Source organism: Tympanuchus pallidicinctus, unplaced genomic scaffold, assembly GCF_026119805.1.
Source record: "Tympanuchus pallidicinctus isolate F22 unplaced genomic scaffold, pur_lepc_1.0 scaffold40, whole genome shotgun sequence".
NCBI classification, from domain to species: Eukaryota; Metazoa; Chordata; class Aves; order Galliformes; family Phasianidae; genus Tympanuchus; species Tympanuchus pallidicinctus.
The window spans coordinates 1,641,962-1,669,460 of record NW_026294759.1 but is presented as its reverse complement, the minus strand read 5'-3'; the positions used below and the strand labels follow the sequence as shown (position 1 = coordinate 1,669,460).

Genomic DNA, 27,499 nt, shown 5'->3' with positions numbered 1-27,499 from the left:
TGGACAGAAGATAACTACAGTGACTGTGGGAACAGTGAGACACTGAGTGGAAGAACAGGGAAAGATATGCAGGAACCTGCTGAGAACAGGACCCTTCTGGTTCCCATCCAGCAAGTCACTGGCTTGAGAAGTGTTTGTTTTCTAGGCAACCGCCAGGTAAGAGGAAATAAATCTGTGCTATAGCTCTGGGACAAATGCCAATTTGCCTGCGAGACAAGAGGCTAAAGGCTGTTTGTATGATTAACATTCACACTTAAGGCACTTCATGTTCACATGGCTTGTCTAAGTGCTAGGCCTGACCTTAGCACTGGTGTTGCTTAAGTGCAGCGAGATGAGCAGCGTTACCTGCGTAACAAGTGCCAGTTATTTTGTGTAACTTTGACAAAAGTAAATCTGCACTTAAAAAAAGAACTGATTTGTATTTTCTTTCCTATTCAGGTTGCATGGTCTATATCAGCTTCTGCCTTCCACTGATCCTCACCTTTTCTTTGAGATCTGTTCAAGAAAAGGTGCAGGTAACTTCCCCTCAAAGTCCTGCTGATCTCTGCAGAGCAAGAGCCCCCAAAACAATCAAACATAAAAGGGCCTAAACCCAGCAAAATTATTGGGCCTGTGTCAAGAGAAGCTGAATTATGTACTTTTACCCTAGTACAAAATGGGGAAGGAATAAGCATACTCAGTGATTACATTTGGCTATTTTCTTTTTTTCCCAGAAAACAGACTTTTTTGTTTGTTTGTTTAAATCAGGGCAGTGTGTTTTCCATCTGCAAAGTCAGGGCAAACAGGGAAAGTAGCAGCCATGTTAATCACTGTCTTTCATCGTGGAGATACCAGACAGGTTTGGAATCTTTTCAGCCTGTTGCATGACTTTCCATGTTGTCTTCATTTAAAGCACTATGAAATTATGTGGTAATTCAGACGAGAAGATGACTGCTGCAAAAATCAAGCTTTATTTTTAAAGACAGTGGCAGATGGTTCCCTCAGCGCAGCCGTCGGGTTGAAGACCTGGTGATGGGAGTTGTTTTGGTGGGGGTTTCTTCCTCTCTTAATTCTGCCAGTAGCTCTAAAAGAGTAAAATGTGTTAACAACCAGCACTCCACTGTCTTGAACAGAGAAATCTGCATGCAGCTCTTGTTCCCCATCTGCACTCTCTCCCTTCCAGAGCAATTGTAGAATGTCCTGGGTTGGAAGGAACCTTGCTGATTGTACAATTCCAACTCCTTGCCATAGGCAGGGTTGCCATCCACTAGACCAAGTGTAATAAGACCAGAAGAATAAGTTTTTTTCATGCATTTTAGAAGAAAGATAGGAAGAAATTTATGATTTTAACTCATCTGGCAGCCCAAAGTCCCTGACAAAGTTTCTCCACCAAGCTCTCACCCTTGATACACTAAATCTCCGGTCCTTCTCCACCTCTCTGTTTTTACTTTTGAACATACACATCTAATGCCTTACCATTCTCAGAGCTGTTCTCTTCATCACTGGAGAAGGTGATAACAGTTTTTTTGCGTCGATGGGACTTCTGAGCACGTTTGTTGTTTCGGAGTGCTTGTGGCCGGGGTGTGACAAAATCATCATCATCATCCCTGTTGGCTGTGCTCAGGGGCTGGCGGCAGCAGCCTGCTAAGAAAAAAGGAAAGGTAGCAACCTTCTGTCTGTAAGGGCGAAGAAAACTCCCTAGGCGTCTCTGCTGGGCTGCAAGGTTAAGGGAAGACTGCAGTCCCACAAATGGAAGGTACCTGCTGTTGGTTTTCGCTTGGCTGGCTCTGGCAATGGAGTTTTATCACCTTCCTGGCACATCTCTGCTGAATCCAGCCCTTGGTTATGGCAGGCGGAGAGCTTCTGCTCCAGCTCTTCAGCCAAAGCCTGGTATAGTTGTAACACAGCAGCAAAAACAAAGAAAAAAAAAAAAAAAAACCAACAGAGAGAAGCATTACATCCATGGCGTATCCATCTCCTGCTCCAGGATTTAGGATCTCCGTTAAGTCGTTAAGGCAAAATAGTAGCCTGTTGAACATGGAGAACTGCAAAGCTTTCCGATCACTGTGCTTATAAAGCACTTGTTTTCCACATCTGGATGCTTCCCACCAACCATCCTTACTTTAGTCTCAGGTTTGCCGACTGCTCTGCGGAATCGAACCAGCACAGCTTGGAAACAGCTGTAGACAGCCGGGTCTTGGAGCTTGTCTGCAAAGCAGTCAAAGTTGTCCTGCAGCTTGTGAAGGCCCCGCTCTGAGATGGGCAGCAGAGAAAGGCAGTGGGACAGATCCCGGTACTGACGTTCATTTCTGGGAAAGACAAAGATTGCCCATAGTTCATATGAAAAGGACTGTGTAAAGATGAGCACATCCTGCCTCCAACTGAAGCATGTGAGGAAAAGGCATTTCCCACAGGTGTTTCCTCCTTATGGAACATGAGATTTACTGATGTTCTGTTACAGACCTGTTACAGGGTGCCACACCTTACAACCACTGTATCCCACAAAAAAATACTGACTTAGAGTCTGTCAGAAACACAAAGGCTTCACTGTTACAGAACACACTCACTTGTTAGGAAGCGTCAGAAGTTACTGCTGGCTAGGAGCAGAAACACACAGTGATATAAGGGCTCTTTCTGAAGGGACTCATTTCAACTAAAAAGCGTAAAGAAAAAAAACAACTGGCTGCTCTTGAAAATGTCTTTGCTGGTCAGTTACAGGCATAGAGGACATTTGCATTACGATACATAGCAAGCAAATAGCAACTGCTGTGTCAGAGGACAGCTAGATCCAGATTCTAGTGAAAGTTGCAAATAATAAAAAAAATCCAAACTAATGTCTTTAATATAGCTCACTGAGACAGAATGGGAGTAAAAAGAGTAGGTCAAAGTCCCCCTTACGCATGTGTACAGAACAGAGGGCTTACATATATGCTCAAAATGTACTGTCCAAACAGACAGAAAAAAACTGCAGCATCCAGGCGTTAAATGTGGAGACAGTCATTTTTGGCATGTTGCTAATTAGAACTCCAGAAATCCTAAGGATGGTGGCTGCATAATCTTTCCTGATAAGCTCCTGTATTAGCCTTGAATAAGAGTCTTGCTCTAGCATTACCTCTAGTGAGCACTAAACCGATCATCTCTGTGGTACAGTGGTGACATTAGGACAGCATGGCAAAAGCTAGATGTGTTACAGCCAGAAGGATCTTTACAAGTGTGGTCTGAAGACCTCACCACTGCTCCTAGGATAAAATTTTGAGAGAGGGGCCACTTTCTACTCTGGCTCAGGAAACAAAATCCAGATATTTCTCAGGAATATGCAACTGCCCAAGGCAGCTGAGTTGGTCACATGCCCAGGCACTGTGTACAAACAGCCAAGATAAGCAGACACAGCTTTAAACCTCAAGGGCAAAGTCACAACTGTGGAGATGGAACACCACAGGAATGGAGGAATGTTGGGTGCACCAAATCCAGTAGAAGATAAAGATAACAAAGAAAATATTTGGCAGAGGCAGGTTCACTTCTTCTGTTTGTTTTTGTTTTGAGGTAAAATAAAAGTCAGTGAAGCTACAGCTTGAGGGGCAAAAGGAAAGAAACATCAACAAAAAAAAAAAGTTTCCAGGAGGCAAAATGATACTTCAGATGCATGGAATGGGCTCTGGACTGCTACACTCTTTAATCAGCACCACAAACAAGTCACATCTTGCAGACAATAGAATAATGCATATCATGTGGCACATGCACTCAAACAAGAAAACAGTCTACAGCATAGTCAGAACTGAGCAACCTGTCCACACAGAAGAAGAATGGGACAGATAAGGAGATCCCAGCACCTCAGTTTAACACCTTCTTTTATTTATTTATTTATTTATTTAAAACTGAGGTGCCTGTGGAGAAGGACCAGAGAGGTAAATAAAAGCTACCCTGGGTTGTATCTCCTTGCCTACCTGTAAGTAATGCAGATTCAAGTTCTCACAAAACCTTCACCTTCAGAAAGATAAGGGGAGAGGACCCGAAGAGTCACAGAATGTCCTGGGTTGGAAGGGATCTTAGTGATCATCCAGTTCCAACCCTTTCCCATAGGCAGAGTTGCCACCTACTAGATCACAGTGTAATAAGACAAGGACACATTTTTTTCATGCATTTTAGGAGAAAGATAGGAAATTTAGGATTTAGACTCACCTGGCAGTCCGGAATCGCTGACAAAGTTTCTCCACCAAGCTCTCAGTCTGTTTGTCTTTAGTGATATATGAGAAGAGATGTCTGCAAAGGAAAAATGTAGTAAAGCTGAAAGCCCATAGCGGAAATCCCATTTCTACGTTCACCACGGCTTGCTTGCAGACCTCCTGCCCAGTGATCAGCTAGGTGGCTCTCCAAATGTGAAGACTAGAAAGCTCTACACATCTCAGACTCTGTTCAGGAGAAGCTATTAGCATATAATGTGTTTTAAGCAGTAATTGCAGTCCCTGTTGGAGGTCAGCTGCTACAATAATTATAACTGCATGTTTGTTAAGCACCCGCCTAAGATAAAATACAGCTAGCTATACAGCTAAAACAAGGGCTCTCGCAGGTCTGGAATGAGAATTGCTTATGTCTGTGTGGGGTAGGTGGGTTGCTGAAAAGGCTGTGGTACCCATTTCTGCTCAGCTCCTTCCATCCAATTTTAAGAGAAGCAACGCCTCCAGATGATCTCCCCACTTCAGAGCTGTGCTACAGACCAGTATGTCTGAAAAGGCAGACTGTACTGAGTGTGGGATGGCACAGAGACTTTCTTTTCTCAAAAATCATTATTTTGCTGAAGGTACATTGCTATACGTTTTCAACAATAGAAAACTGAATGTTATTTTACAGTAAAGAGGGAACAAAGCTGAAACAGAACTGAAATATCAACTTGATCCCACATTTTTCTCAGCTTTTTGAGGAATAAGACAACACTGACTTTAAGACAGTTAATTAAGTACTCCTATGTTTCGCATGATGCCTTCACAGAAGTATTGAATAACTGAATTCTCTGTATTAAAAAGCTATAGCACATAGTCCTCCCTTTTCTTCTACCAACATTTCTGTTAACTTATTCTCAGTCAAGCTGCTGCTGGCTTTTAGGTAGCTGCTGCAAATACATCCTTGTTTGATCTTTGTCGTACCTACAACCACCACCAAATCAAGCTTCCTTTCTCTTAAGCTATGGATCTGACACTCAACACTCAGCCCCCCTCTGCATTTGTTCCAATTTCAATTCATCTTTCCTTAATTTAAGCAACCCGAATTGTGACAGCATTCCAACCAAGGTCTAACCAGCATTTCAACATTTCCTACACAGAAAGCAGAAATAAAGCATCTGTTAAAATAGCAAGTGGAATGAATCTCTTGCTAACTTCAGCCATACCTTCACAGCAGGGGTTGTTATATTTTGTTCTACTAGTTTTCGGATCAGTTATTGCTGCAATCCTCTTTCTCCATTAGTCCTTTACCAGCAATCCTTCCCTCACTACTTATCAATCAGCAGACATCACTGGTCCTTTCTTTTCTAAACCTCCACAATCTCCGTTTTGGCAAGTATCCTTGGATTATAAGCCACCCTTCCTCCCAGCTCGTGCCTTTGAGTTTAACTAGATCCTCTCCATAATATAAGCACTTCATATAATACTATTACATGGAGAAATAGTTCAGTTTCAACTACTTCCTTCTTTCCTATCTGAAGAATTCAAAGTGGTATACTAGCTGCCACAGTTCTCTTCTGCATTAGCTTTAGAATAATGTGACTTCTGCCTACTTTGTTAAATCAATACATTTTCTCTTGCTATGCACTTCTTTTTCTCTCCCTGTATACTGTGGAAGGCAGAAAAATCAATCTGTGTGTGTCTTGATCACATGAACCCTGTCCATCCTCAATGCAAGTACTAAACTTACTAATTTCTATGTCTGTGAGAACACCTCCAGTTGGACATTTATTAAAAACTGTACTGAGAATTCCAAAAGTACATCCCATTCTTCTCATGTATGCTATCTATTTCACATATAATGGTCTTTGATGATTTGCTCCTATCTCTGACACTAAATTCTTCTATGTGTACTATCAGTAGTTACAAGCTATATTTCCCATTATCTTCCATTGAAAACTGAAGCAAAATGTTCATGTACTTTTGGAGTCATAAATTAATCTTATCCTCACTGGTAGTCTTTTTCTGAGCTTTGCAATTCCTGCCTATTCAAAATTCCATCCCTCTTCCTAAATGCAGTGGAATCTCACTGACAGAAAGACTCCAGTCAAAAACCACTGATATGGAACATTCTCTTCACCCTCAAAGAGGTGGCTGTAGGTTGGTTCCCCTTCGGATGACTTCCCTTTCAGATGCAGACTGTGAAAAAGTCTGATTGAGGAGAACGAGAAAAAAAGCATTATATATGCCATGGTAGTTTGTTCTGTAGATTTGGTAGCTCTTAGCTCAATAGTCCTAGTCAGAACAGACTTCATTAACCCTCATTTCAGATTTTACACACCTCATAATAGTGTGGAAGGATTCTTCATCTACGCCGCAGTCAGGATCTGAGAGACGACTGATGATGTCTGGAAGCAGGTTATAGATGGCATTATCCTGCATGGGACACAAGGTTCTACATGAGATACAAAATTATGAATGACAGCTGGAGCCAAGACAAATAAGCTGTTCACTTAAAGTTACCTTTTTTCCCAGCACAAAGCTATTAACTGAAAGCATCAGCTTCTTGAAACAAGCTGTACACAGCCAGCCAATCCTATCTGGGGCTACTTGACTAAAGCTGAGGAGCTAACAACAACTGCAACCCTCTTTGGCAGCCTTGGATGCAGTTTCTTTACAACCTTGTCACCTCCCAGCACAAAAACATTCTGGAAGGAAGCATACAGAACAGTTCAGCTCAAGGAACTGTCTCTCATCTTGCTGGAAAAGACCCAACCCAAATTCCCTTTCCCAAGGCTTACAGGCAGTTTAGTTACAGACAATGCAGAGATAGAAAACCAGTACAGTAGGGCTTACCTTTTAACAGAACAAGGCAAAGGGTAAAGCTCCAGCATCACTGCCACCTCTTTAGGCAGTAAATCTCAAACTCTGAAGGGCCTTCAGCAGCACAATAGGGGGTAATAGGAGCTATGGCTCCTACCTGCCTGGACAGTAACTTAATTGTTGTTTAAGTATCTCAATGTCACGCAGCCAGGAATAACATTGAAAGGTCTCAGATGATGCACTGCCTGAGCCTGAAGTCAGGGAACTCTTACAAGACTTATTCCCAACCCCATGCTAGGTGTGCACAAGTAAGCAGGTAGACAAAGCACTGGTTTGGAGCCTGCCTTCTGATGTGAATGGACGAGGACAGATTTGACAACATCAAAACTCATTTTGCAAAATTCCCTTTTTCTACTCTTATTTAGACAACACAGAGGAACAGCAGATAGATCCCCCACAACACACTTTCTCCAGGACTCCATATTCTCGTGTCATCAAGCCAACCCTTACTAACCCCTTGCTATTCTTATGAACTAAGAATCCTCAGCATCCACTTGCCTTGTTGGAGAGTTCATTGAAAAAGTTTTGAGCCACTCCCACGATTGCTTCCTCTGGGTCTATAAGCAGAGCTGCCATCTCACTCACTTGGCCTTTCACCTTTACCATGTCTTTGAGGATGAGGTGAGTCATCACCACACCAGCTGTCTGCCTCACACTTTGGCAGGGATCTCGCAACCTGGCAGAAGCAAATAATTAACATGGAAAGCAGCTGAGCATCTCTTAAGTTACCAGTATCCATGACATCCTACTTACTCCACAAGTCAGTTCTGTTGTCTCCCTCCACTGATGCCTTAAAATTTGCTTTCCTCCAATAGGCTCACCTTCCAGAAGCCCGGTGCCACCCTCACATCGAGTTCTTATCACCTGTCCTCTGCTAGCAATAAACATGGCATTACCTGGCATACAGATGTGGTGTCCATGGCTCCACCTGATTGGGGAAACGGATGGCCAGATCTCCTGCTGCAATAATGAGGTTGGATCTCACAACAGGGAGAGGGGACTTCTCCATCATAGTGAAGAGCAGGCGCAAGTGGGAGTCACAGAATTCAGAGCTGGCAGGACAAGGTAGCGAAAAGAAGGCCAAAGTTAGTAACCGAAATCCAGTCTCTGATATTAGTGAGACAATAAGTGCATGCTCTTTATTCCATGCTTTTTCCTCTTCCCCAGAAGGGAGTTGCAACATTTATTGTACTTAAGTGCCAGCGAAGCTGATAAGAGAACGTCAGCGTTACCTGATCATGCAGACTTTGCCAAGAGTCAGGGCTGCAGCAGCTCTAAGTGCCGGATCACTGTAGAGCCCAGGGTTATTGCAGATCTTGAGCACCAGTGGAACAAAGGCAGAAAACAGGTGCTTCTCTAGATAGTGGGGATGAAAGCAGCAGATATACTAGCACTGTTCAAGCAGCATTCCAAGAAAAATCATTGAATTTACAGCAGAACTCCTGTAGACTATACGAGCTGGATAACTCACTTTTGCTACCTTCAGAGAAACAGAATAAAGAAAGAGCCTATAATGAAACTGAAGAAAAATGACAGTGTTTGTTTATGTAGGAAAAAGCCTCCCTTCCTCTAGATGCATTACCCACCTCTCCCATTCTCTCACATGTGGCAGATGGAACCTGTGCTGCTCTTCAGTGGAGCCATACTTACCATCTAGAAGTTCTATCTCGCAAATACTGCGGATGAGCTCAGCCTCAGTGTCATCGGCAGATGCTCCAATGAGGCCCAGCTCCTCCTCCATAGTGGTATCATTTCCTGTGCTCTGTGTAGAAAAAAAATGGTTGTAAAAAGAGACGATGGGAAATGATAATCCTTTCCTTCATAAAGTACTTCTTTCTTAGGTGACAAGTGAGTGCTATGCATATCCCCAGCAGCATGACAAGAGTCTGGAATAATAGACTGACAGAATTCTGTAACTTGCTTTTCTGTAAGAATTACATGAAGCTGTGAAATTTAGTCCAGGATTTGCTAGTGCATGTGCCACAGTACACCAAAGAAAGTCTAAGTCATTGAAGCTACCAAACTGAGACAGAAATAAGATACTAGCATCAGTGCCCAAGTCAAACACAACTTGAGGGACACACAAATCCCAAAAGCAAAGAAAATCAAAGCAGCCTTTGAATTTCTGGTCTTGTGAGCAAGACCTTATCACCTTATCACCAAGGAAAAACAAAAACACAAGGGAAGAAAAGAGACAAAAGTATTGCACAGGGGGATCAGATCTGCACCCAATTGCTACTTCTGGGAAAATCTCGTAACACCTTCCCCCTTGGTGGGAAATGACAGTGACTCCTAAGCAGAGGAGATGAGAAAATGTATAAAGTTCCCTGGACACAGCAGCGTATCCATCTAATAAAGACTGAAAGTCTAGGGAGATGATTTTTTCTTCTATTCTTACCCAAACAAGTCAACTTCAAGGGAAAACACCCTGTAGTAGAATTAGGTGTAGATTAAACTTCTGGAAACTATTTTTACAAAACTCAGTGCACAAATGAGTGCTCATTCTTCACCACTAACAGCAATTGCGAAAAGACTGCAATGTTAATAAAGGAAGTGATGGGTGAGAGGAAACTAACGAAGAAGATAAACCTAGTCAGGCTATTACCCTTTGCTTCTTCCCCCTGCCTGTTCCAAACCCAAGAATGGCTGGAGTTTCACTTAACAGGATCTCCCTGTCAATCCTTGACAAATTCACGTCCACTAGAAGTTTGCTGTGGCAGTAGCTGGGACATTAGCAAAGCTCACAGGAAAACAATCACCAAGTTCTCACCCGGGGCCTCTGCTTTATTGCGCTGCTGTGAGAACGCTCTTTACGCTTCTTGGTCTTCCCCTCCTCCCTGAGGATGCGGCGCCTGCGCAGCTCCGCACTCACAGATACTTCCAAATGCGCTACCTGCCGCAGTGCCACCTGTCCCACAAGGGACACCAGGTGCAGCAGCAGGAACGTAGGGAGACTGCTAGCGCCATCAGAGACTCTGCTGGGAGAAGCCCCTGGCTCTAGTGGAAGAAAGACTATTGTAGTTCAGCGTTGATTTGGAATATACATGTATAACTGCCCAACCTCAGTAGGTGAATAACCCACCTCCATGCTCCACAGACCCCTTCACAGCACTTGCATTCCTCCATGCCACCATCTCTACTAGCCCCAACTCTTCTCCTCCCGCAGTTATCCCAGACCACCCAATCATAGCACCAGAAACCACGGGTACAGATTTGCTTCACCGGCTTTTTTTCCCTCACCCTCTTTCTGCCCATCAGCCTCTTGCAGATTCTCCAGAGCTTTCTGGCTGCACACCTGCAGGATGTGAGCACATATTTTCTCTGGTCCTTCTGCTAGTTGGTAGATGAGCGTTACTGCTGCCTCCATGAAGGGGATCCAGTGACTGCTTGGCTGGGCAAAGCCTGATGAGAAAAAGGAGCCACGTACCACACAGAACAGCTGCAACACAAACTGCCTCACAGTCCAGCTTCACCTCCTCAAACCTGCTGCTGACTTGAGCTCACCATTACTCACAGCCTCGCTCAGGCACACAAACAGCGCTTGCTCCTGTGGCAGTCGAAATGGGACACTGTTCTTCCCCCCTGCTGGCTGCAGAAAGAGATGAGTTACTCTTATCACACAAAAGAACACCTCTGTGCCCTCACTGGCTCTTCATCTTGCTGTGTGCGCAATCAAAACCAAAAGCCTTGTTATGCCCATAGCAGGGACATCCAGCACTGCTCTGTCACTCAACACACAGCGGGGACATTAATGTCACTTTTTAAGACATGGTGGCAGCACTGGGCAGATTTGAAGCTTGTCCAAACCACGATTCCAAGCCAAGCTAGATAGTTCCACTACTTTACCTTAAATTGAAACAACTCTTAAAAATCTTAAAATGACTCTAAATCTGGTGTTATTTGCTCTGTATTGCTCCCACTACATATAAGCTTGGTGTAAGACAACCAAGAATGCCAATGCCTGGGATACACCAGCACATCTGTGAGTTCCTGATCAAGATATACTTGATTAAAACAAGCTACTGCTTGAGATTCGTCAGCTTTCACTAGCTGGAAGTAAAATTTCTCTATTTACGACAGTTTTAGTCTCCGTTATGAACCTCTTGTTTGGAGCAGGAGCAGAAGAGCTTCTACAATTATTCAAACATCAGTCCCTTCTCATTCTGAAGATGGCTGTAACTCAGTGTGCTGTAAAGTACATTCATTCACAGAGGTCCTGCAGTCACGTCCCCCCAAAAAAGGGGCAAAGCCAGACTGACTGTGATGTGTGAAGGAGGGCAGTTTTCGCGTTGCAACTCCTGAATTAAAATACTCTAAATGCTTGTGCTAAAAACAAAGCAACAACAACAACAACAAAAAAGAACAAAAAGTTTTTCCCTAAGTGCATTAAAAACTATAAATTGCTCTTCATCAAAGAAACCATCTGACAGACCACCAGTTATAACATGAACGGATTTGAAAACCTGCCATGTTTTATATTCAGCCATACAGTCAACAACTCCCAAATATCAATTAACAGAGAGGGCAAAGGAATCACAACACCAGAAAATATCAGTCGAGGAAAGTGCTTCATGGTTGAGGAGACATAAATCAGCTTAGAATGGGGAGCATGAGCAAGAGAATTGGAAGGAAAACAGATTTTCTTGTGCACTGAACTCTTTTCTAATTTGAATTCAGCAGTTGCCTAATGAAAATTTTCTTATTGCACGTTCACTGATGTGTGATAAGTGCTGCTGAATGGTCTCAACCTTCCTCATTTTGAGAAAACAAAAAAATCCCATACAAACAAAAACAAAAGCCCTAAACAATAACAAATTCTCTTTTCTCAATGTAAGCTCTGTTCCCTGCTTCTCTTTTACTGGGTAACTATTTCTGTGCCTACAAAGACCAAGTGAGAACTTTACCTTAGAATTACTGGCAAGTTTGGAGATTGCATTGCATACTTCTTCTGCCAAGCGATAGTCTTCATACACCCTCTCAGCCAGCCCTACTGTCACCAAAACATCCAGGTTGCTGCCTATGATCTCCGGCTTCCCTCTATGGAATGGAAGGGACAGGGGTATCACAGGAAGCGCTGATGAAACTTCGCAGTCAATATCCATAACCAAAAGAAACAGACCTTGTGGCTTGCAGAAGGCAGTCATTCAAGAAGGGAAAAAAGATAAATGAATTGACTGGAAAATACAGCTATAGGGGCAGCACACGCTCCACACAAGACAAGACCTTTACTCCAGTGTGTGATGTGGTTATCCAAACTGAGCAAAATTGGAAGTATGACTATTTGTAAAAACTAATGCTTTATTTCTTCCTTGTCAGAAAGGAGTATAACTTAAAAGCTTAAGACAAAAACGTTACAGAGCGAGAAAGAGTCCAGTAGTTCAGGACTGGTAGAGGGCAGCACTTTCTACACTGATGGGGCAGGGTGAAGGAAGCTGTGGTCAGCAAAAAAATCCCCAACCAACCAATCAACCAACCCTCAATCCCACCTCCCTCTCATCCTGCAGATACTAGACCTGGTCTGAGGAAAATACATTAACTGCCTGGAGAGGGTAAGAAGAGTATCTAGCACGTTTAAAAATGGAATCTAATAGGAAACAGAATTGGCATAATTCTCAGCAACAAAAGCAAAATCACTCCTCCCAGCAAATTTCTGGAGAAGGAATTAATCTTGTTATTTTACACACATACCCATGGACTTGACACAGGATGCCGTACAAATCTACAGTTTTGTGGATATCCCATGATTTTAGGAATTTTGAATTTATGCTTACAACTATACTGCAAGCACATGGGATGGAGTGGCAGAAATATCATGGAAGGAATAACTAATACACAAATAGTGGAATTGCCTGTAGGCTCCCGAAACGGCTCTTACTGTAGTGCCAAGATCTTTCAGACCATCATCATCCCGGCCTACTTTTAACTGATGAAGGAATAAAGTAGGAAGAACAAGAAATTAACAGGTAGGCTTAACACCCAAGGGTTACTAGGTTGGGAAATGAAGGAAATTATGTTATAAATTATTTAAGCTAAACAAATTATAGTGTAATTATAACCTCTTTGTCCACAGAGAGGGAAGCAGATTAATTTCCCTCCATGCTAAGGCTCTAGGCATCTCTATTCAGCAGTTTCTCACAGTTTCTTATCAAAACACAAAGTACTGAACCGTAGCATGGTAAAGCCCGACGTGGGTGTTTAGGACACAGGAAAGGTACTGTGATCACACTTATTCAGAGACTGCTGTTCGAACACAACAAAACTGTGTTTAATTCCAAGCTTCGTCACCCCATGGCCTGGTTACTATTTTTCAGGCTACAGAACAAGGGTCAGCTGATCCTGCACCCACAGTTGTTCACTAAGGAATAATTCCCTATGCATCCTTCCACTCACAGGACCACACTGGGCCCTGAGCTTACCGTGCCATCATCCCCAGCAGCATCACAGCTGCACGGCGTTCCAGTGGCGAGCACTGGGTTTTTTCTGTGAACCGCTCCCAAAGCAGCTGGATCACAGCAGGTTTTATTTCATCTCTCTGCACAAACTCTGAGATCTGGAAAAGAAATGCAATAAAACAAGCAGGGAAAGCCAGAAGAGGGTGGACTTCAGATTAGTAAAGACATTACATGCATTGACTGCTGTTTTCATATAACGTATGACAGAGATCTGTAACAACACATATAATCCAAACTCAGACAATACAAATACTCACTATTTCTTCTAAGCATTGTATTGCTCCTAACGATGCATCCACCATGATGAGAGAGAGAGAACACACCAGGTTCTGGGCCCTGGCCCTTTGAAAGTTTAAATAAAATTAAAAAAAAAGAAAAAAAAGAAGAATAAAAAGGAACTGTCACGATTACTTGTCCTCAGCTCTCTAAATAGGCAATTATTAGATAACAGATCTGTTCCTGGAGGACGAGAAAACTTCCCCCTCTACTGGCTAGAGTTCTCAGAGTCACCCAGCTCAAGTTTCAGTGCAGACAGCATGAGCTCAAAAAAGTCGATTGTGGCTACTGATGCTCTGCACAAATGCCTGGCAACAGGCTCACACCAGCCCCTTCCTAGTTCCCTCTCAAGTACAAGTCACAATATAAACACAAGTCTATCCACTAGAGCATGAGAAACATAGGAACAAATAAGGCTAGAGTTCAAACGGCAGGACAGCCATATCCAGACAATACTATCAAGCAGCAGGAAGAAGCAAGGGTGCTGCCTATTGCCTTACAGGTATAAACAAAGGTGCACATGGACAAGAGTTGGAAAAAGAAGCAAGTGACGTGCTACAGAAAAGATGCAGCTCCTCTTTGCTGTGGAGCAAGCAAGCAAGAGCACTTCAGCATCCCATTCTAGATCCTCAGTAAGAGTCAGCAAATAAGGATCCCATCACCATCCTTTTATCCTCCATGTGTAGAGTTTTGTTAAAGAAAAATTTTAGATTATTCTGAATGAAATACCAACTGAACTGCGTGTGAAAGCACTCAAATCATAATTTAAAAATACCTGGTGGACTGTCAGGGATAAAGAAACAGCATATAGTGAAAAAAACAAGGACAGAAGAGACAGCAAGAAAACCAGTAAACATTGAGAAGCGTGTTGTTTAGATGAGGAACAAAACTCCTACAACTCAGATAAGACCACAGCATACACAACTTGGCAGCAAAAACTGAGGTTTGGTATCAGAAAGATAGCTTTAAGTCTAGACTATATTGTAAACCATCCCTCTTATTCTCAATCCTGTGAAAGGACAGACTATAGCCATAAAAATCCCAAAATAAAGGAACAAACATTGGACTAAAACCTTGCCCAAGAAGGGTAGAACATTTCATTTCCAAGACATGGGATCTAGCAGTTGGCTTTTCCTAATGGGCTGAAATACTTGTCAAAAATAAAAAAAATAAAAAAAATCAGTTAATTGATGCCATCAAGAACCCAACTGATCCAATAAATATTCAGTAGCTCACTCTCCTTGACCCCACCACGCTGACCCTCCTCAGACCATTTGAGCAGGTTCCTCTTTGTGCAGTGCTTTATGTGAGAGTGAAATTTATGAGAAAGTTCAGCATGAGTGCCTGATACCAGTTTCATTTAAAATAATTCACAGCATTGCTTTCTGTGAGTTCTCATATGGAGGTCTTCTGCATTAATTTTTCCTGGACATGAATACATACAGGACATATAGGAGATGTTTCTCTGGGGAGTTGGTAGAACAGAAAGGAGAAAAAAAAAATAATACAAGACTTCTGTTTAGGACAACCCATACCTCTCCGAATCCCCGCTGGGGCTCAGATAGAGCTGCCTGTAGGCGTTCAGCACAGCCTCCTTGATACCAGACTCTTTTGACCACACGAGAGGAAGCATCCTGCGGACTCCAAGCAGAGCCTGGGGCACACCAAACTGCGAGACTGTCACAAAGAACTCAATTGCTTCTTGAACAACTGCAGAGGAAAGAACAGCTGCATTAGTGCAGTTCCTTCCTTCTCGTTATTGAAGAGGCCATTAAGACGAATTCATAGGCATACTGCTCTCATACCTAGACCTAGAAGTACCCAAGATCATTGCTACTGTCTGCAAATGGCTTGAGTCAGAATAGGGCCACTATTAAATACAGATGTCCTGGAGGAAATGGGGTAAGTTAGCAATATTAGAGCTAAACGTGATATGATAGACCTCGGAGAAGAGCACAGAGGCCATTACTGAGATAGAAAAAAATATATATATCTATTGTAAGAAACAGCAGCTTTGGAAAAAAAGAGATCGTACAGTCACATATAAAATATGTGTCAAATATAAAGTCAAATATAAAGTCAATAATATAAAGTCAAATATAAAGCAGCTGTCCCAAGGCAATGCTGTAACTAAGCTAGCTGTTGTATTGATGGTGTACTGCGTGTTTGCCAAACATAAGAAATAACGTATTTGATTTTAACTTGGCTACTGCTGAAAATATACTCCTCAGTCTTCTGTTTTTAAGGAGAGAAAAAAAAAAGAAAAAAAGAAAAAAAAAAGCCCATTAATTTAGACCATATTCACAAGAAAGGCATAGGAATGATTAGAGAATCTGTTCAAGAGTTTATTGACAGAGTTTCATCTTTACGTAAGTGCTGCTACCAGACATGAAAGTATTTGTAACTAGACAACTGTATGCTTCTGCTGCCCCAGTCACACCAGCAGGCACACTTGCACAGAAATATAAACTTGCATCTTTAAATCTTAAACCTTTAATTAAAAAAAATAAAACCCGAGTGCACACATCCCTTAGCCTCACTCAACACCACAGCAGAATACTCCCTCCAAATGCAGAGAAGGTCTCACAACACACTTCAGGTGTCTGGATGTCTAACTTGCCTTTCTCACACAACAGAACAGGCCAGAAGCTAGTAAGATTCTGTGCAACCATAAAAGACCTCACAAATCAACCAAAATCAGGCACTAAAATGCCAGGTGAGGGGCACGCATTTAGCCTTAAACCACAAATGACCTACAGAGATGCTGCTTCAAGAGTTCATTCTTGTGTGTAATCACTTAGCAGCATCCAAACCTGCTTTCTTAGTATAGGTAAAACATGAGTAGTTAGTACAGACAAAGCCATCATAGGCAAAGCCCCAGGAAACATCTGCACAATGCAGGTGTACAGACCTGCCTGCACCCCAGAACTACATGAATGGTTAGCAAGTGGGAGGAGGGTGTGAGAGGAAAGACTGGTACCCAGTCTCTACCTCAGGGACACTGATTCATGACAAGCACATTAATATTAAATACTAGTAGCTGAAGTAACCTAAAGGACTGCTCATCACTTCATGCTTTTACAGGGAAGGTATCGACTGAAGAGGACCAGGCAATAGGACCTGTTGAAAAGTAACACTTTCAGCTATGAAATAAAGTTCAAGGAAAGGTGAAGTTAATTAGACACACTGCTCAGCTCCTCTCTTTACCCCATTGTAACACCTGAAGTTGCATCAAGGCACCAAGAAACAGAATGCAGCTTCCTTGGACACTTACTTTGGAAGAACTGCAGTAAAGATTCCCTCCCATAAAAGAGGAGAACCGACATAAATCTAGTCATCTTGGTCCATTTTTCTTTTCCTTTTTTTTTTTCTTTTTTTTTTTTTGCTTGTTTGGTTTTGTTTTTTTTTTTTTTCTCCTAATCTTGATATTTAAAAATTTGGCTCCTACACATGTCTAAAAAAGCTCACTCATGCCCTAATGCAAATCTCTCACACCATCCATGTAGATGGTGCTGCTGTTCCAGTAATCCAGTGCCTGCAACATCTGCTCAGTGAACAGCAGCTCTTCCAACCTTTCCCCTGTAGCTCCACCACTCCAATATCTCCTCTCCAGCAAAAAGGGACAAACCTGGAAACTACAAACAGAGGAAAAAAGGCCCCGTGGCTATTTCACACACCTGAAACAGAGTTTTCATACATCAGCTTGCTGATCAGGCTCAGGGCTTCAGTGATTTTCACTGAGAAGTTGTAGGCATCTTGTAGATACTGCACCAACATCTCCTGTTTGACCAGCTCCATTTGAGGCTGCTCTTGAGGCTGCTCTTCCAGCACAGCTTCTTCAGTTGTAAGACTGCCATTGTCACATGGAGAATCCCCACTATTCTCACCTGGGCAGAAACCTGCACAGCACAAACACTTGTTTGTTAGCAGTATTGAAGGTATAAGACAATCAGGCACAGTTCAGGGCATTTAAATTCTTCTCACTCACCCCTTATTGACACTAAAAATCAGGGGAGACTTTCATTAAAAAAAAACCCAAAACAAACAAAAAAACCCCAACTCAACCAAAAAAACCAGATACACTGGCAGAATAGCAGATTTAGCTACAAAGACAACATCTCAGCTTATCATAGCACAGACTCCAGCACTACAGCACAGCACATCACAGAAGTATCAACTAAGACAGGTGGAAAAAGGCATGGTCCAGTTTACCTAAATACCATAAAAACACTGAAGAGGTTAATCTGATCTTGACACCTCCCCAAAGATGGATGAGGACCTAAAAGAGAATCAGGACAGAGTACAGAGAAGGCAAAAACTGCAACTCTGTAGCAGTTTGTAGAAGTGTGAGGAGCTGACAAAATTGAGAAGATTATTTAGATAGTAGCTTTTTTTTAAAAAAAAACAGAAATTAGCTCAGGAGAATAAGCAAGAAAACCTTATTCTGAAGCAAATACAAAAGATAAAGTATGCACAGTCGTAAAACACAGCAAGAATTGTGAGCCTAGAGGAGCTAGACTTTGCTTGAATCTGATACTTGGTATATCAGCCTTTAAGAGTGAGCATTATGTGCCACCACCTGTTCAGGAAGCAGAACTCCACACAAATCCAGACAGGACAGAAGTGCATGAGTAACACTGGTTTCACTCCCTTCTGCAGTCACCATACAAGTTAAAGCAGTAGAAGTGCACTTATAGTGGGAATTTGTTCTCACCAGAACTGAAATACTGGGATTAGTGTGATCCAGACAAGAGACCAGGCAACTACGTGAGGAAATGATCCACAGATGGTGCAACTCTGGACTGCTGAGTACATGCATACTGAGATGTATACTGAGGCCCACAGTTTGAAAGAAGAGACGCAGCTGTCCAGACAGTTTTGGTCTAACTCTAGCAACAGTTTATATGCAGGGAAGAGACAGACCAATCTGCTGTAGTCACCTGTGTAAAGTCTCTTCAGAATGCTCAGGATTGTCGTCTCCTCATTTTTCTCCTTGGAGCTACTGAAGGGCTCTTGCCCATGGAACCGGTGCAGCGCTTTCTGCGTGAGGCGAACTGCACTCCTGGTCAATGACAGAACCCAAGAGAACACCAGCAACCCATTAGTGCAGAATATAAGGGAAACCATCCAACTTTGCCCAGAATTCCCAGGAAGGCCAGGTGTTCCTGCCAGCACATTGTAGCAGGTGCCCATGTCAGTGCCTTCCCATAGAGTAGTTACCGAAAGTCATGCATTTACTCTGCACCTCAAACCTTCCTTGAATAGAGAACAAGAGACTGAGAGCCTTCTTACTTGTAATTCAGCTTCCTCAGCATTCCAGTGATTTGCTCTGATGTACCCTCTGCTGTTTCTTCAACTTCCAGCACCTCCTCATCTTCTTCTTCCTGCAGTGGTCGAAGGATCTGCATTGCAGCAGCCCTAACTTCTGGTAGCATTGCTTCCCACTCTTCTTCTGGGGTGATTGTTGGAGCTATAAAGAAATGGACGACAGAATGAGGAATGGAGAAGATTCAAATGATAGCTTAAGTGGGGAAAGAAACTCATCTGGAAGTTAGGAATCCTAGGCTTTTTTCCTCAGGCAGTCACTATCCCCATTTCTGATTCCACCTAAACTAGAATATGAGTAGGTAAGAACTCTTGGAATTAAAAAAAAAAAAAAAAAAAAAAAAAAACAACTAAGGAGAAGAATGACAGAGAACCATCATTTGATACTTATTGGACTCTAGACATCAGAAAGTTCAAGGCTAATCAAGTTGAAATTCATATCTAACCAAACTCCTGGCAGAATCTGTCCTTGAATGGCTGGCAATTGAAGCCTGAGAGGATGTTCGTACTTATGCTCAGTTCTTGCCCTGAGAATAACACTGTTGAGTAAGTACAGACATTCATATGGTCCTTTTACTACATTATGGCATGAAGACTTTTGTGAGTTTATTCCGCAGTTATCTGGACTCACTGTCTCACATGAATAAGATGTGAGATAAAAGCCACCGAAACTTGGGAGAAAGTGTAAGATGAGGAAAAATAAGCCTAGAGTGAAATTCCTGTTGGCCAGAGTACAAATTACACCCTGAAAATGGGAAAGAGAAAGAAATTACCTGCTTCTCTGCAACGGTCCCTCATTTCTTGCAGCTTCTGCACCTCTTTCTCGAGCGGCTCAGCCAAGTCACTACAGCTCAGCTGAAAATGCCAAGAAGAAAAGAAGTAGTATGTTCCTTATCCATTTTTCTAGAATTCTCCTTTCTCTATTTCCTTAGTGTTATCAATCACCTCAGAAAACTCTGAGGTAAACTCTGAGGAAACTGAAGTAGCAAACTCTGGCCACCATCCTAGATGCTGTCAAATGCCAGTCTGAGGCTCAGAAACTCAAGAGGAGGTGTGGACGAACATAAAAACTGCAGCTCTGCATAGAATGTTTTAAAGCCTAATTCCCATCCTAAGAAAAGAAATCCCACAGTGAATTCACATCAAACTGCTGTAGGTTTTTCCATTATCAAGACCAGAACCATCCTGGCCCTGCACACCTACCAATTACAGTGAGTGAAGACCCAGAGAACATGAGATCTGAACAACAGAAAATTCAGAAAGCTCCCATTTGCACAGTCAAAACTTGTGTCTCATTGAAAGGCCAACATGGAAAGACCACAGCCCTGCCCATACCATACTGCAGATACTCAGCCTGCAGACACACTTCTAGCATATGCACCATGCTAATGGGAATTACCTTGCAAGAATAGGGATTATTGGATAAAAATGCAGCCAGGAGCTGGATGGCATTTTTAACTACCACCACAGATTTGTCTTTGAGACGCCCGACAGCCAGGGATACGACAGACAGGAACTGAGTCAAAGGCAGAACCTAGTACACAATGAAAGCATAAACAAAGTCATTAGGAAGCCCTAGAAATTCCTGACAATTTGTTTTCCTGCAGACAAATCAATATACACGCATGCTCTTCTACTTGTGGCTTGCATATGAGAAGGCACAGATTACAGATTCCTAGAAAAATCTAGGTCAGCAGAGACCTCCATACATCTTCTAGTCCAAGATCTGTTGAAAGCAAGGACTAACAAAAAGTTACCAAAGAGCCTATTGAGAAGAGTCTTAATATTTCTGAGATGTTTTCCCATAGTAACATCCAGAAAGAGCTTGCACAATGAGCTCTTTCTTCTAATCAGTACTGGTAAGATCTAAAATCATGCAATTTCTGTTCCCTAGTTAACCTTAGGATCTTTGGTTTCTTGGCAAAAAAGAACAACAGATACGTTAATACTCAAAGACTTTTTTAATACTCAAATGCCTTTGTCGGTTTCACTTCAGTCTCTGCAAACAAAGATCAGTGACAGAAATTCCCTTAGAAATTCCCTCAGATGAGGGGAGGAGGAGGCAAAGGCGGAGCCGTTTTCCCAACACATTTACCTTGCCTTGAACAATTCGAGTGAAAAGCTGCAGCACCCGACTACGAACAAATCCATTGACATCACAGATGTGGGCTTGCAGTGTGTTTAGGAAATGGTCCCGAGTACCACGAGCAGCTTCTTCCAGCTGGTCACCATTCAGCACCTGTAGCAGCACTTCTGCCATTGCTGACAAAATGGCATTTCGCATCATGTAATTCTGCAAAAAGATGAGTTGGTGAACCAGGAACAGAGAAAAAAATACAACTTGGTATTCCGAGGGGGAAGGACAGGCCACAGTCTGGGCCTTCTAACTGTCAAGCTCCAGCTTTAACTGAATTTCTCTATTCCAGAGTTTGTATCAACCTTGGCTGAACATGGCCTGCAAGACTAAGCAATCCAGCCCTCCCATCCAGCTAGGTCCGATATGAAAGCAAGGACTACCATCAAAACACAAGGTTTTTAAGGGCACTTTACTAAAAAGTACCATGATGAAAGCCATTGAAGTAACTTGGTACTGAAGAATAAAGGACAGCAGACTGATCCAACAGTCGTCAGATCCCTCTGGCTCTCCAATGCCTGGAAGCAACAGCCAGAAAGTAGGTGTCGTGTGTATTTTCTCTGCATGTTTTAGGGAGTTCCATATGGCAGGTTTTGGCTACTTGATCTCTGTGAAAGATGCTCTGTTCTCAAAAAGAAAAATCAAATCGCAGTAGTTCTACTGCTTGTCTTTTCTGCACAGGTAATATTTTGCAAATCTACCTCGCCATCCAAGTGCCGCAGCAGAACACTCATGTTGGATAGCACCAGTGCAGGAATTTGTTCAGCCAGTTCAGTTATGAAGACAGCATAACCCTTGATTCCTGAAGTATCACGAGCCAGCTCTAGTGGACATTTCTGTCCAATTTCCCTACACAGAAAAATAAAATAAGGAAAAGGGCTTCTCAGGTTTCTAGGGGTAGAAGAATACATATTGGGGCATTTTTCCTCACCTCAGCAGTTCACCTACTATGCTTTTCAGTCCATATTCTTTAGCCCAGAGAGTCACAGCCTGAGCAAACACTGAGGCTACATGTTCAAAGTGCTGCAGCATCTGTGTGATCTTCAGAGTAGCACCTTTGGACAAGAGAAGGGAGAAAAAGAGGTTGAGGAAACTGCCTAGGAACAACGTCCAGAAAAAGAAAAAAGCATGCACTCACTGAACATGTGATCATAGTGAGTCAGAGCTGTAGCAAGCAGATGTGTTGCTGCTTCTCGTGTGGCCCGATACCTCTGAAGACCAATATTTGAGTTCTCCAGTATACGATAACAGCATCCTGTCAGTAAGCTAAAACCGTAGAGAAGAGACAGACAACTTCACTACAGCAGTCTGCACTGACTATTCTAGCAAACTGCACTAAATATGCACTAGGTACATCTTTTTCTTGAACCAGGCAGATTATCCAATAACCATAAGAAATTGTGCAAAAAACATCTGAATTTTACATGAGGAAAAGAAGTGGTTCTTCAACCACTCACTTTTGCTTCAGCTTACTCCACATCCAACAAAGTGTACAATTTAACCCCTTCTTCCCAACATACAGACACTATTTCTAAGGGCTGTCTTACCTAACAAGCTCTTCTTCCACCACCAAACCACTCCAAAGTTGACGGAGATCCAGCTGCAGCAACTGTGTGAGCAGCTGTAAAAGCGGTTCCCTCTCATCTTCCCAGGAGAATCCAGAGACCTTGGTGCGGCTCTTCTTGTTCTGAAAAGAAAGGTATGCAATGCAGTTCATCGATATCCTGAACATAAGACAAAAACACCATCACCATCCCATTTCCCTTGAAACAAAAACAGCTGTTAAACTCAAAAGGATCAAGAGGGATACCATTAGATGTACAAGAAATTTATATGCCCACATCTGACCACTGTTATTTGAGCACAGAATGGAACTCGAGAAAATACTGACAGCCAGGTAGCCACTTAAGGACCAAACTTGGCTTGGTCATTCTAATCTCTGCTGATGTTTAGACACATATCTGTCTGTCTTCCAGAAAGGATTTTACAGAACTCCACATTAGGCACTGCTTTTCCCATCATCATGCTTAAGCAAACCCAGCTATACTCTTTGACACAGAGTTCAGCAAGCTTACAGACTTCCTACATTTCTCATCTCATTTTCTCCCCAGTTCTCTCACCCACCTTTCCAGCAGGATCCACCTCTGCCAAACCACTCTTGAAGGCTTCCATTTCAAAGGCTTCCAACAGGCCACACAGCAAATAGCAGTTCATCTTAAGAGCATTGAGGTGAGCATCTCGGTCTGTATGGCTTAGCCCAGAATCACTCAAGATGGTAGAAAGCTCATTGGAATGATGAGTCACCACTGGAGAAAGATAGAAAAAGATGAACATTCTTGGCCAGGTTCCTCAGCCATCCTCTCCGTTGGAGACTTAGAGCAGTCATCAGATTACCAAAGATGTGTGCTCACATCTCACCAGCTGTAACATGGGCTGCCTCCTACAGCCAAAACCTCAGAGGCACGTTCCCATCCTGTTCCCCAGTCACCAGTCAGTTCCTAGAAGCACTTGCTCAGAACTGACACATCCCAAGGATTTATTTCCCAGGGACACAGGGAAGGGGATTTTCTGTCGGCCTGCCCTTACAGCGAACACGCACAGCTCTGCATTGTCCACCAAGATTACAGACCCGTATACTGGAATGGACTGAAGGAGCAACCCCGCCGGCTGAGTCACATTAGCCTTTATATCATCATCAAACTGCTGCCCGGGAGCAACCTCCCTGTGACTCCAGTTTTGCCCGAAGATAGCAAACACCCACCTTGCATCATCAGCTCCAGGGCATCCTCCTTGGCAGCGGTATCCAGGGCTCGGAAGTGGCTGTGGGGCAAGCACAGCTTATCATGGCAGCAAGAAAACGCCACAGGAAAGAGGCGGCAGCTCCCGGCCCCCCTCCAGCCTCCAGGTCCCTCCGTTCGCTACTTACCGCAGCAGGCTGTAAACGGCGTCGAAATGCTGCAGCACAGCCAACGCACCCCGGCCCCGGAAGGCAGCCCGGAAGGCTACGGGGAGACGAGGAGAACGTGAGCGAGGGGCGGTGCGGGGACAGCTGCGAACCGCCGGCAGGGCCGGGTCTGACGGCACCTGCTTTGCCCGGGCTTAGGCCGGCCGGACCTCGAAAGGCCTAGCCCAATAGGGGAAGGGCTCGGGCCTTACCTGCGATGGCGGGCGGCAGCTCGCGGACAGACAGTACCTCCTGCACGACATAGTGACGCGAGCTGTCGCCCCGCAGCAGATCGTCAGCGGCGAGGGGCAACTGGAACTCGCACGACGCCGCCGCCGCCGCCGCCATAACCCCGCACGGCGCCGCGGCCACAGGCGCTCGAAACCGCGCGCGCGGATCACGCTCGCCCCTCCCGATTTCCTCTCCCGGCCTATCAGCGGCCGGCGGCACCGCGGCCTTTGCGGGGCCTCGACCAATCGTCGGTTCCCTTCCCACAGCGACCGTTAGCGCAGCACAGTGCGCTTCCTTCCGCTTCGTCCGGGTCACCGCCAAGATGGCGGCGCTGGTGCGGTGTCTGGTGCGCCGCGCCGCGGCCCTGCCCCAGGCAGTGCGGAGCGTCAGCGGTGGGGGGCAGCGCTCCGAGCCTTGCCGCCCTCTGCCCATCACCTCCCCGCTGGCCGGGCTGCCCCGCAACTTCCGCGTTAGGGAGCCCCCGAAGCCTCGGAAGGTGGATCGGTGGACGGAGAAACGGGCCTTGTTCGGGGTCTACGACAACGTGGGGATCCTGGGTGAGATGTCCCCCTGCCGGCTGCGGGCCCTGGGCGGGAGGGAAAGGCGCCCGGGAGCAGCTGCGAGTGAGCAGCTCGTCCAGTGAGTGATCAGGGCCTTTCCCAGATTCTGCCTTCAGCCTTGACCCTTTTATTCTCAGGCGATTTCCACGTCCACCCGAAGCACCTCATAGTGGGGCCCAGGTGGCTGCGAGGCTGGCGGGGGAATGAGCTGCAGCGGTGCATTCGCAAGAAGCAGATGGTGGGAGATCGGATGTTCCTGGATGATTACCACAATCTCAAAAAGAGGATCCGGTTCTTGTACAAGCGCTTCAACCGCACTGGGAAGCACCGCTAGGAGAGACTATGGGTGTGGCGTGGGGTTTGCGGTGTCACAGTCAGAATAAAGCCATATTTCTTGCGGCTTTGTTCCTAGTGTTTTCTGCAACCTCTGCTGTGTATTTCTGGCCTCGCCCCAAGGTTCTGCTGCTGCGCCAGGCCTGAGCTCTTTGGAAGTTCAGTCACCTTAGTCATGTCTGATGTACTTCTCACAGTGCCAACCTGCATCTCTTAGCTATTATCTGAGAGTCTTCCAGTTTTTGGCCAGGCTTCTAGCTTCCTTTCAGTCATTTATTAACCCCAGGTTTTCAGTGTCCTACTCAGCAATTTCAGTACATGTCATAAGCCAAATTACCAAGTTAGTGATGAGCGTGTCTCTCAATAATACCTCTCAGTGCTCACTACGTGCCACCTGACCTCTGCATATCTGTGATTGCTATCAAGTCTAAATGAAACAAACATTAACTGAAGTACATCAAAATGTGTTTTTAGAACAGGACGTGTGTATTTCATAATGATAATGACTTGACCTTCCCTTAGTTTCAGCTGGGACAGAATTGTTTTCTTCAGAGTGTCTGGTGTGATGCTGTCTTTGAGTCTTGAAGAAAACAATGTTGATAACACGTAAATGTTTATAGTTGCAGTGTTGTATAGAGCCAAGGCAGTTCCCAGGGAAAGGCCCAAGGAGCTGGAAGGAAACAGAACTAGGATGGCTGAATTAAACTGGCCAAAGGGATACTCCATACCACATGATATCATGCAGAATGACTTTTGAAGGGGGTCAGAGTTCGTCTCACTCTTTTCCATTACTCAGGGTGCTACATTGGCATCGGTTAGGGGGTGGTGAGCAATTGCTTGTGCATCATTTGTTTTATGCATATATAACGAATATATATATCATATATATGTTTATATATATATATGTATATGTACTCATAACTATTTTCCTTTATCCTATTAAGTCGGATACCCACAAGTTCTACCTTTTTTGGTTGGTAGGTTTTTTTTTTTTCTTCAGATTCTCTCCCACATCCTTCTGGGAAGGGGGAAACTGAGCAAATGTCTCTGTGTTGCTTAGCCACCTGCTGGCTTAAAGCACAACAAACCTCAAACTAGTGACACTTAACAGGCAAGTGTCTTTTTGTTAATTTAGGCACTTAACTGGTTCGTGAAACAGTGAGTCAAAGTTGGGATCCTTCAAGTCCAGCATCTTTTTTCTCATAAAGTTTACTGTTATATGCTGCAGAAGAATTAGCACAAAATCTCCAAGATGAGCATGCATCTGCCTAAATAATAGCTTGACTGCTAGGTAGTTGGAGATGTTACCTGCTGACAACATATTCTGTTACAGAGCAGTGTTGCTCTATCTTTAAAAGCACTTGGTTGAAAGCAGCAGGGAATGAAAAGAACTTTGGGTCTGCACCTCAGGAAGGTGAACCCAAATTCTTTATTCAAGCAACTTCAAATTCCACATTCTCAGGAGCAGTGTAGCATACCTGTGAGTTGGTTTTGAAGGAAGCCCGGTTCTTAAAACAGTATGTGCTCTGTTCTAATATGCAGTACTTCACTTGAGAAAGCAGTATGAGGTGGATTGTTACTCCCACAGGAAATAAATGGCAAATTTAGCAAGCCAGAGAAGTTGTGGTCATTATGGCTGACCAACACAGACTGCAGCCGCCTGTCAGATTGGTGAGTTATGCTGTCAGAACAAGGCATGGTTCAAAATCTGAGGGGAGGACAGACCTTGTGTCTGATGCTTCTCACATCCAGCTTGTGAACCACCTTGAACTATGGCCAGAAGACTCAAGTGGAGACCAAGCAAGCACCTGGAAGAGGTGCAACAAATTTGTAGCTGAAAATACATCAGAAACTGAGAAGCATCAGCGCTGTGGGCCTCAAGGGAACATGCACTAAGAGAACCAAACCAGTAGTTCTGCAAGTTTCACCCTCTGTTATTCCCATGGTTTTGCCACACTGAACTGCATTCTTTGACATTTGGGAGTCCGCACCATCTGGGCGTAGCTGCAGCTTTAACTTTCTGTATTCCTTGCAGCCCATGCTCTTGGCCCTGAGACTGTAACGTGCAACATACAAAATCCAAGTTTGTCATGAAAAACTTTAAACAACGTCCTGCTTCACCTTAAAGAAACGTGGTTCAACATAGGTCTGACCTGACTGCTTGCTGCTGCACAAAATGCTGCATGGAAACTTCTAGTCCTAGCATATTTCTGCTTTCCGTTTTG

The 27,499-nt window shown here is 43.9% G+C and overlaps 2 protein-coding genes and 1 non-coding gene across 4 annotated transcripts; 1 reads left to right on the top strand and 2 right to left on the bottom strand.

The window, feature by feature from the left end:
* Positions 1-931: 931 nt before the first annotated feature.
* Positions 932-24,574, bottom strand: NCAPD2 (non-SMC condensin I complex subunit D2). Of its 2 annotated transcripts, none has more exons than XM_052701661.1 (31): positions 24,363-24,574; positions 24,133-24,208; positions 23,968-24,026; positions 23,331-23,512; positions 22,754-22,893; positions 22,345-22,472; positions 22,138-22,261; positions 21,908-22,055; positions 21,168-21,365; positions 20,472-20,606; positions 19,846-19,927; positions 19,040-19,217; positions 18,688-18,809; positions 17,425-17,646; positions 15,283-15,457; positions 13,729-13,813; positions 13,436-13,569; positions 11,924-12,056; positions 10,524-10,608; positions 10,260-10,421; positions 9,790-10,016; positions 8,670-8,781; positions 8,252-8,375; positions 7,916-8,071; positions 7,518-7,695; positions 6,478-6,572; positions 4,159-4,239; positions 2,102-2,288; positions 1,740-1,866; positions 1,456-1,623; positions 932-1,063 (listed from the first exon to the last, which is right to left on the bottom strand). In XM_052701661.1, exons 1-31 carry the CDS (start codon positions 24,496-24,498, stop codon positions 981-983), a joined length of 4,242 nt encoding a protein of 1,413 aa, XP_052557621.1. In that variant the 5' UTR covers positions 24,499-24,574; the 3' UTR covers positions 932-980. The 2 variants fall into 2 exon arrangements, with proteins under 2 accessions (XP_052557621.1, XP_052557622.1); XM_052701662.1 differs by having other exon boundaries at positions 1,456-1,620.
* On the bottom strand, positions 23,587-23,907 carry LOC128089945 (small nucleolar RNA U85). The gene has a single exon (XR_008210732.1). It is a non-coding gene; the product is annotated as a small nucleolar RNA U85 (small nucleolar RNA).
* Positions 24,575-24,669: 95 nt separating the features above from the next.
* MRPL51 (mitochondrial ribosomal protein L51) lies at positions 24,670-25,342 on the top strand. The gene is made up of 2 exons (XM_052701663.1): positions 24,670-24,938; positions 25,079-25,342. The coding sequence occupies exons 1-2, from the start codon at positions 24,704-24,706 to the stop codon at positions 25,273-25,275; spliced, it is 432 nt and encodes a 143-aa protein (XP_052557623.1). The 5' UTR covers positions 24,670-24,703; the 3' UTR covers positions 25,276-25,342.
* Positions 25,343-27,499: the final 2,157 nt, after the last annotated feature.

Excerpts from the sequence above, each read along its gene's own strand:
- MRPL51 (XM_052701663.1), top strand. The coding sequence starts at position 24,704 with ATGGCGGCGCTGGTGCGGTGTCTGGTGCGCCGCGCCGCGGCCCTGCCC. Across the intron at positions 24,939-25,078 it reads CGACAACGTGGGGATCCTGG|GCGATTTCCACGTCCACCCG; the intron begins GTGAGATGTCCC and ends TTTTATTCTCAG.
- NCAPD2 (XM_052701661.1), bottom strand. The coding sequence starts at position 24,498 with ATGGCGGCGGCGGCGGCGGCGTCGTGCGAGTTCCAGTTGCCCCTCGCC. Across the intron at positions 6,573-7,517 it reads TCAATGAACTCTCCAACAAG|GATAATGCCATCTATAACCT; the intron begins GCAAGTGGATGC and ends TGTCCCATGCAG. Across the intron at positions 4,240-6,477 it reads TCCTTCCACACTATTATGAG|ACATCTCTTCTCATATATCA; the intron begins GTGTGTAAAATC and ends TTTCCTTTGCAG.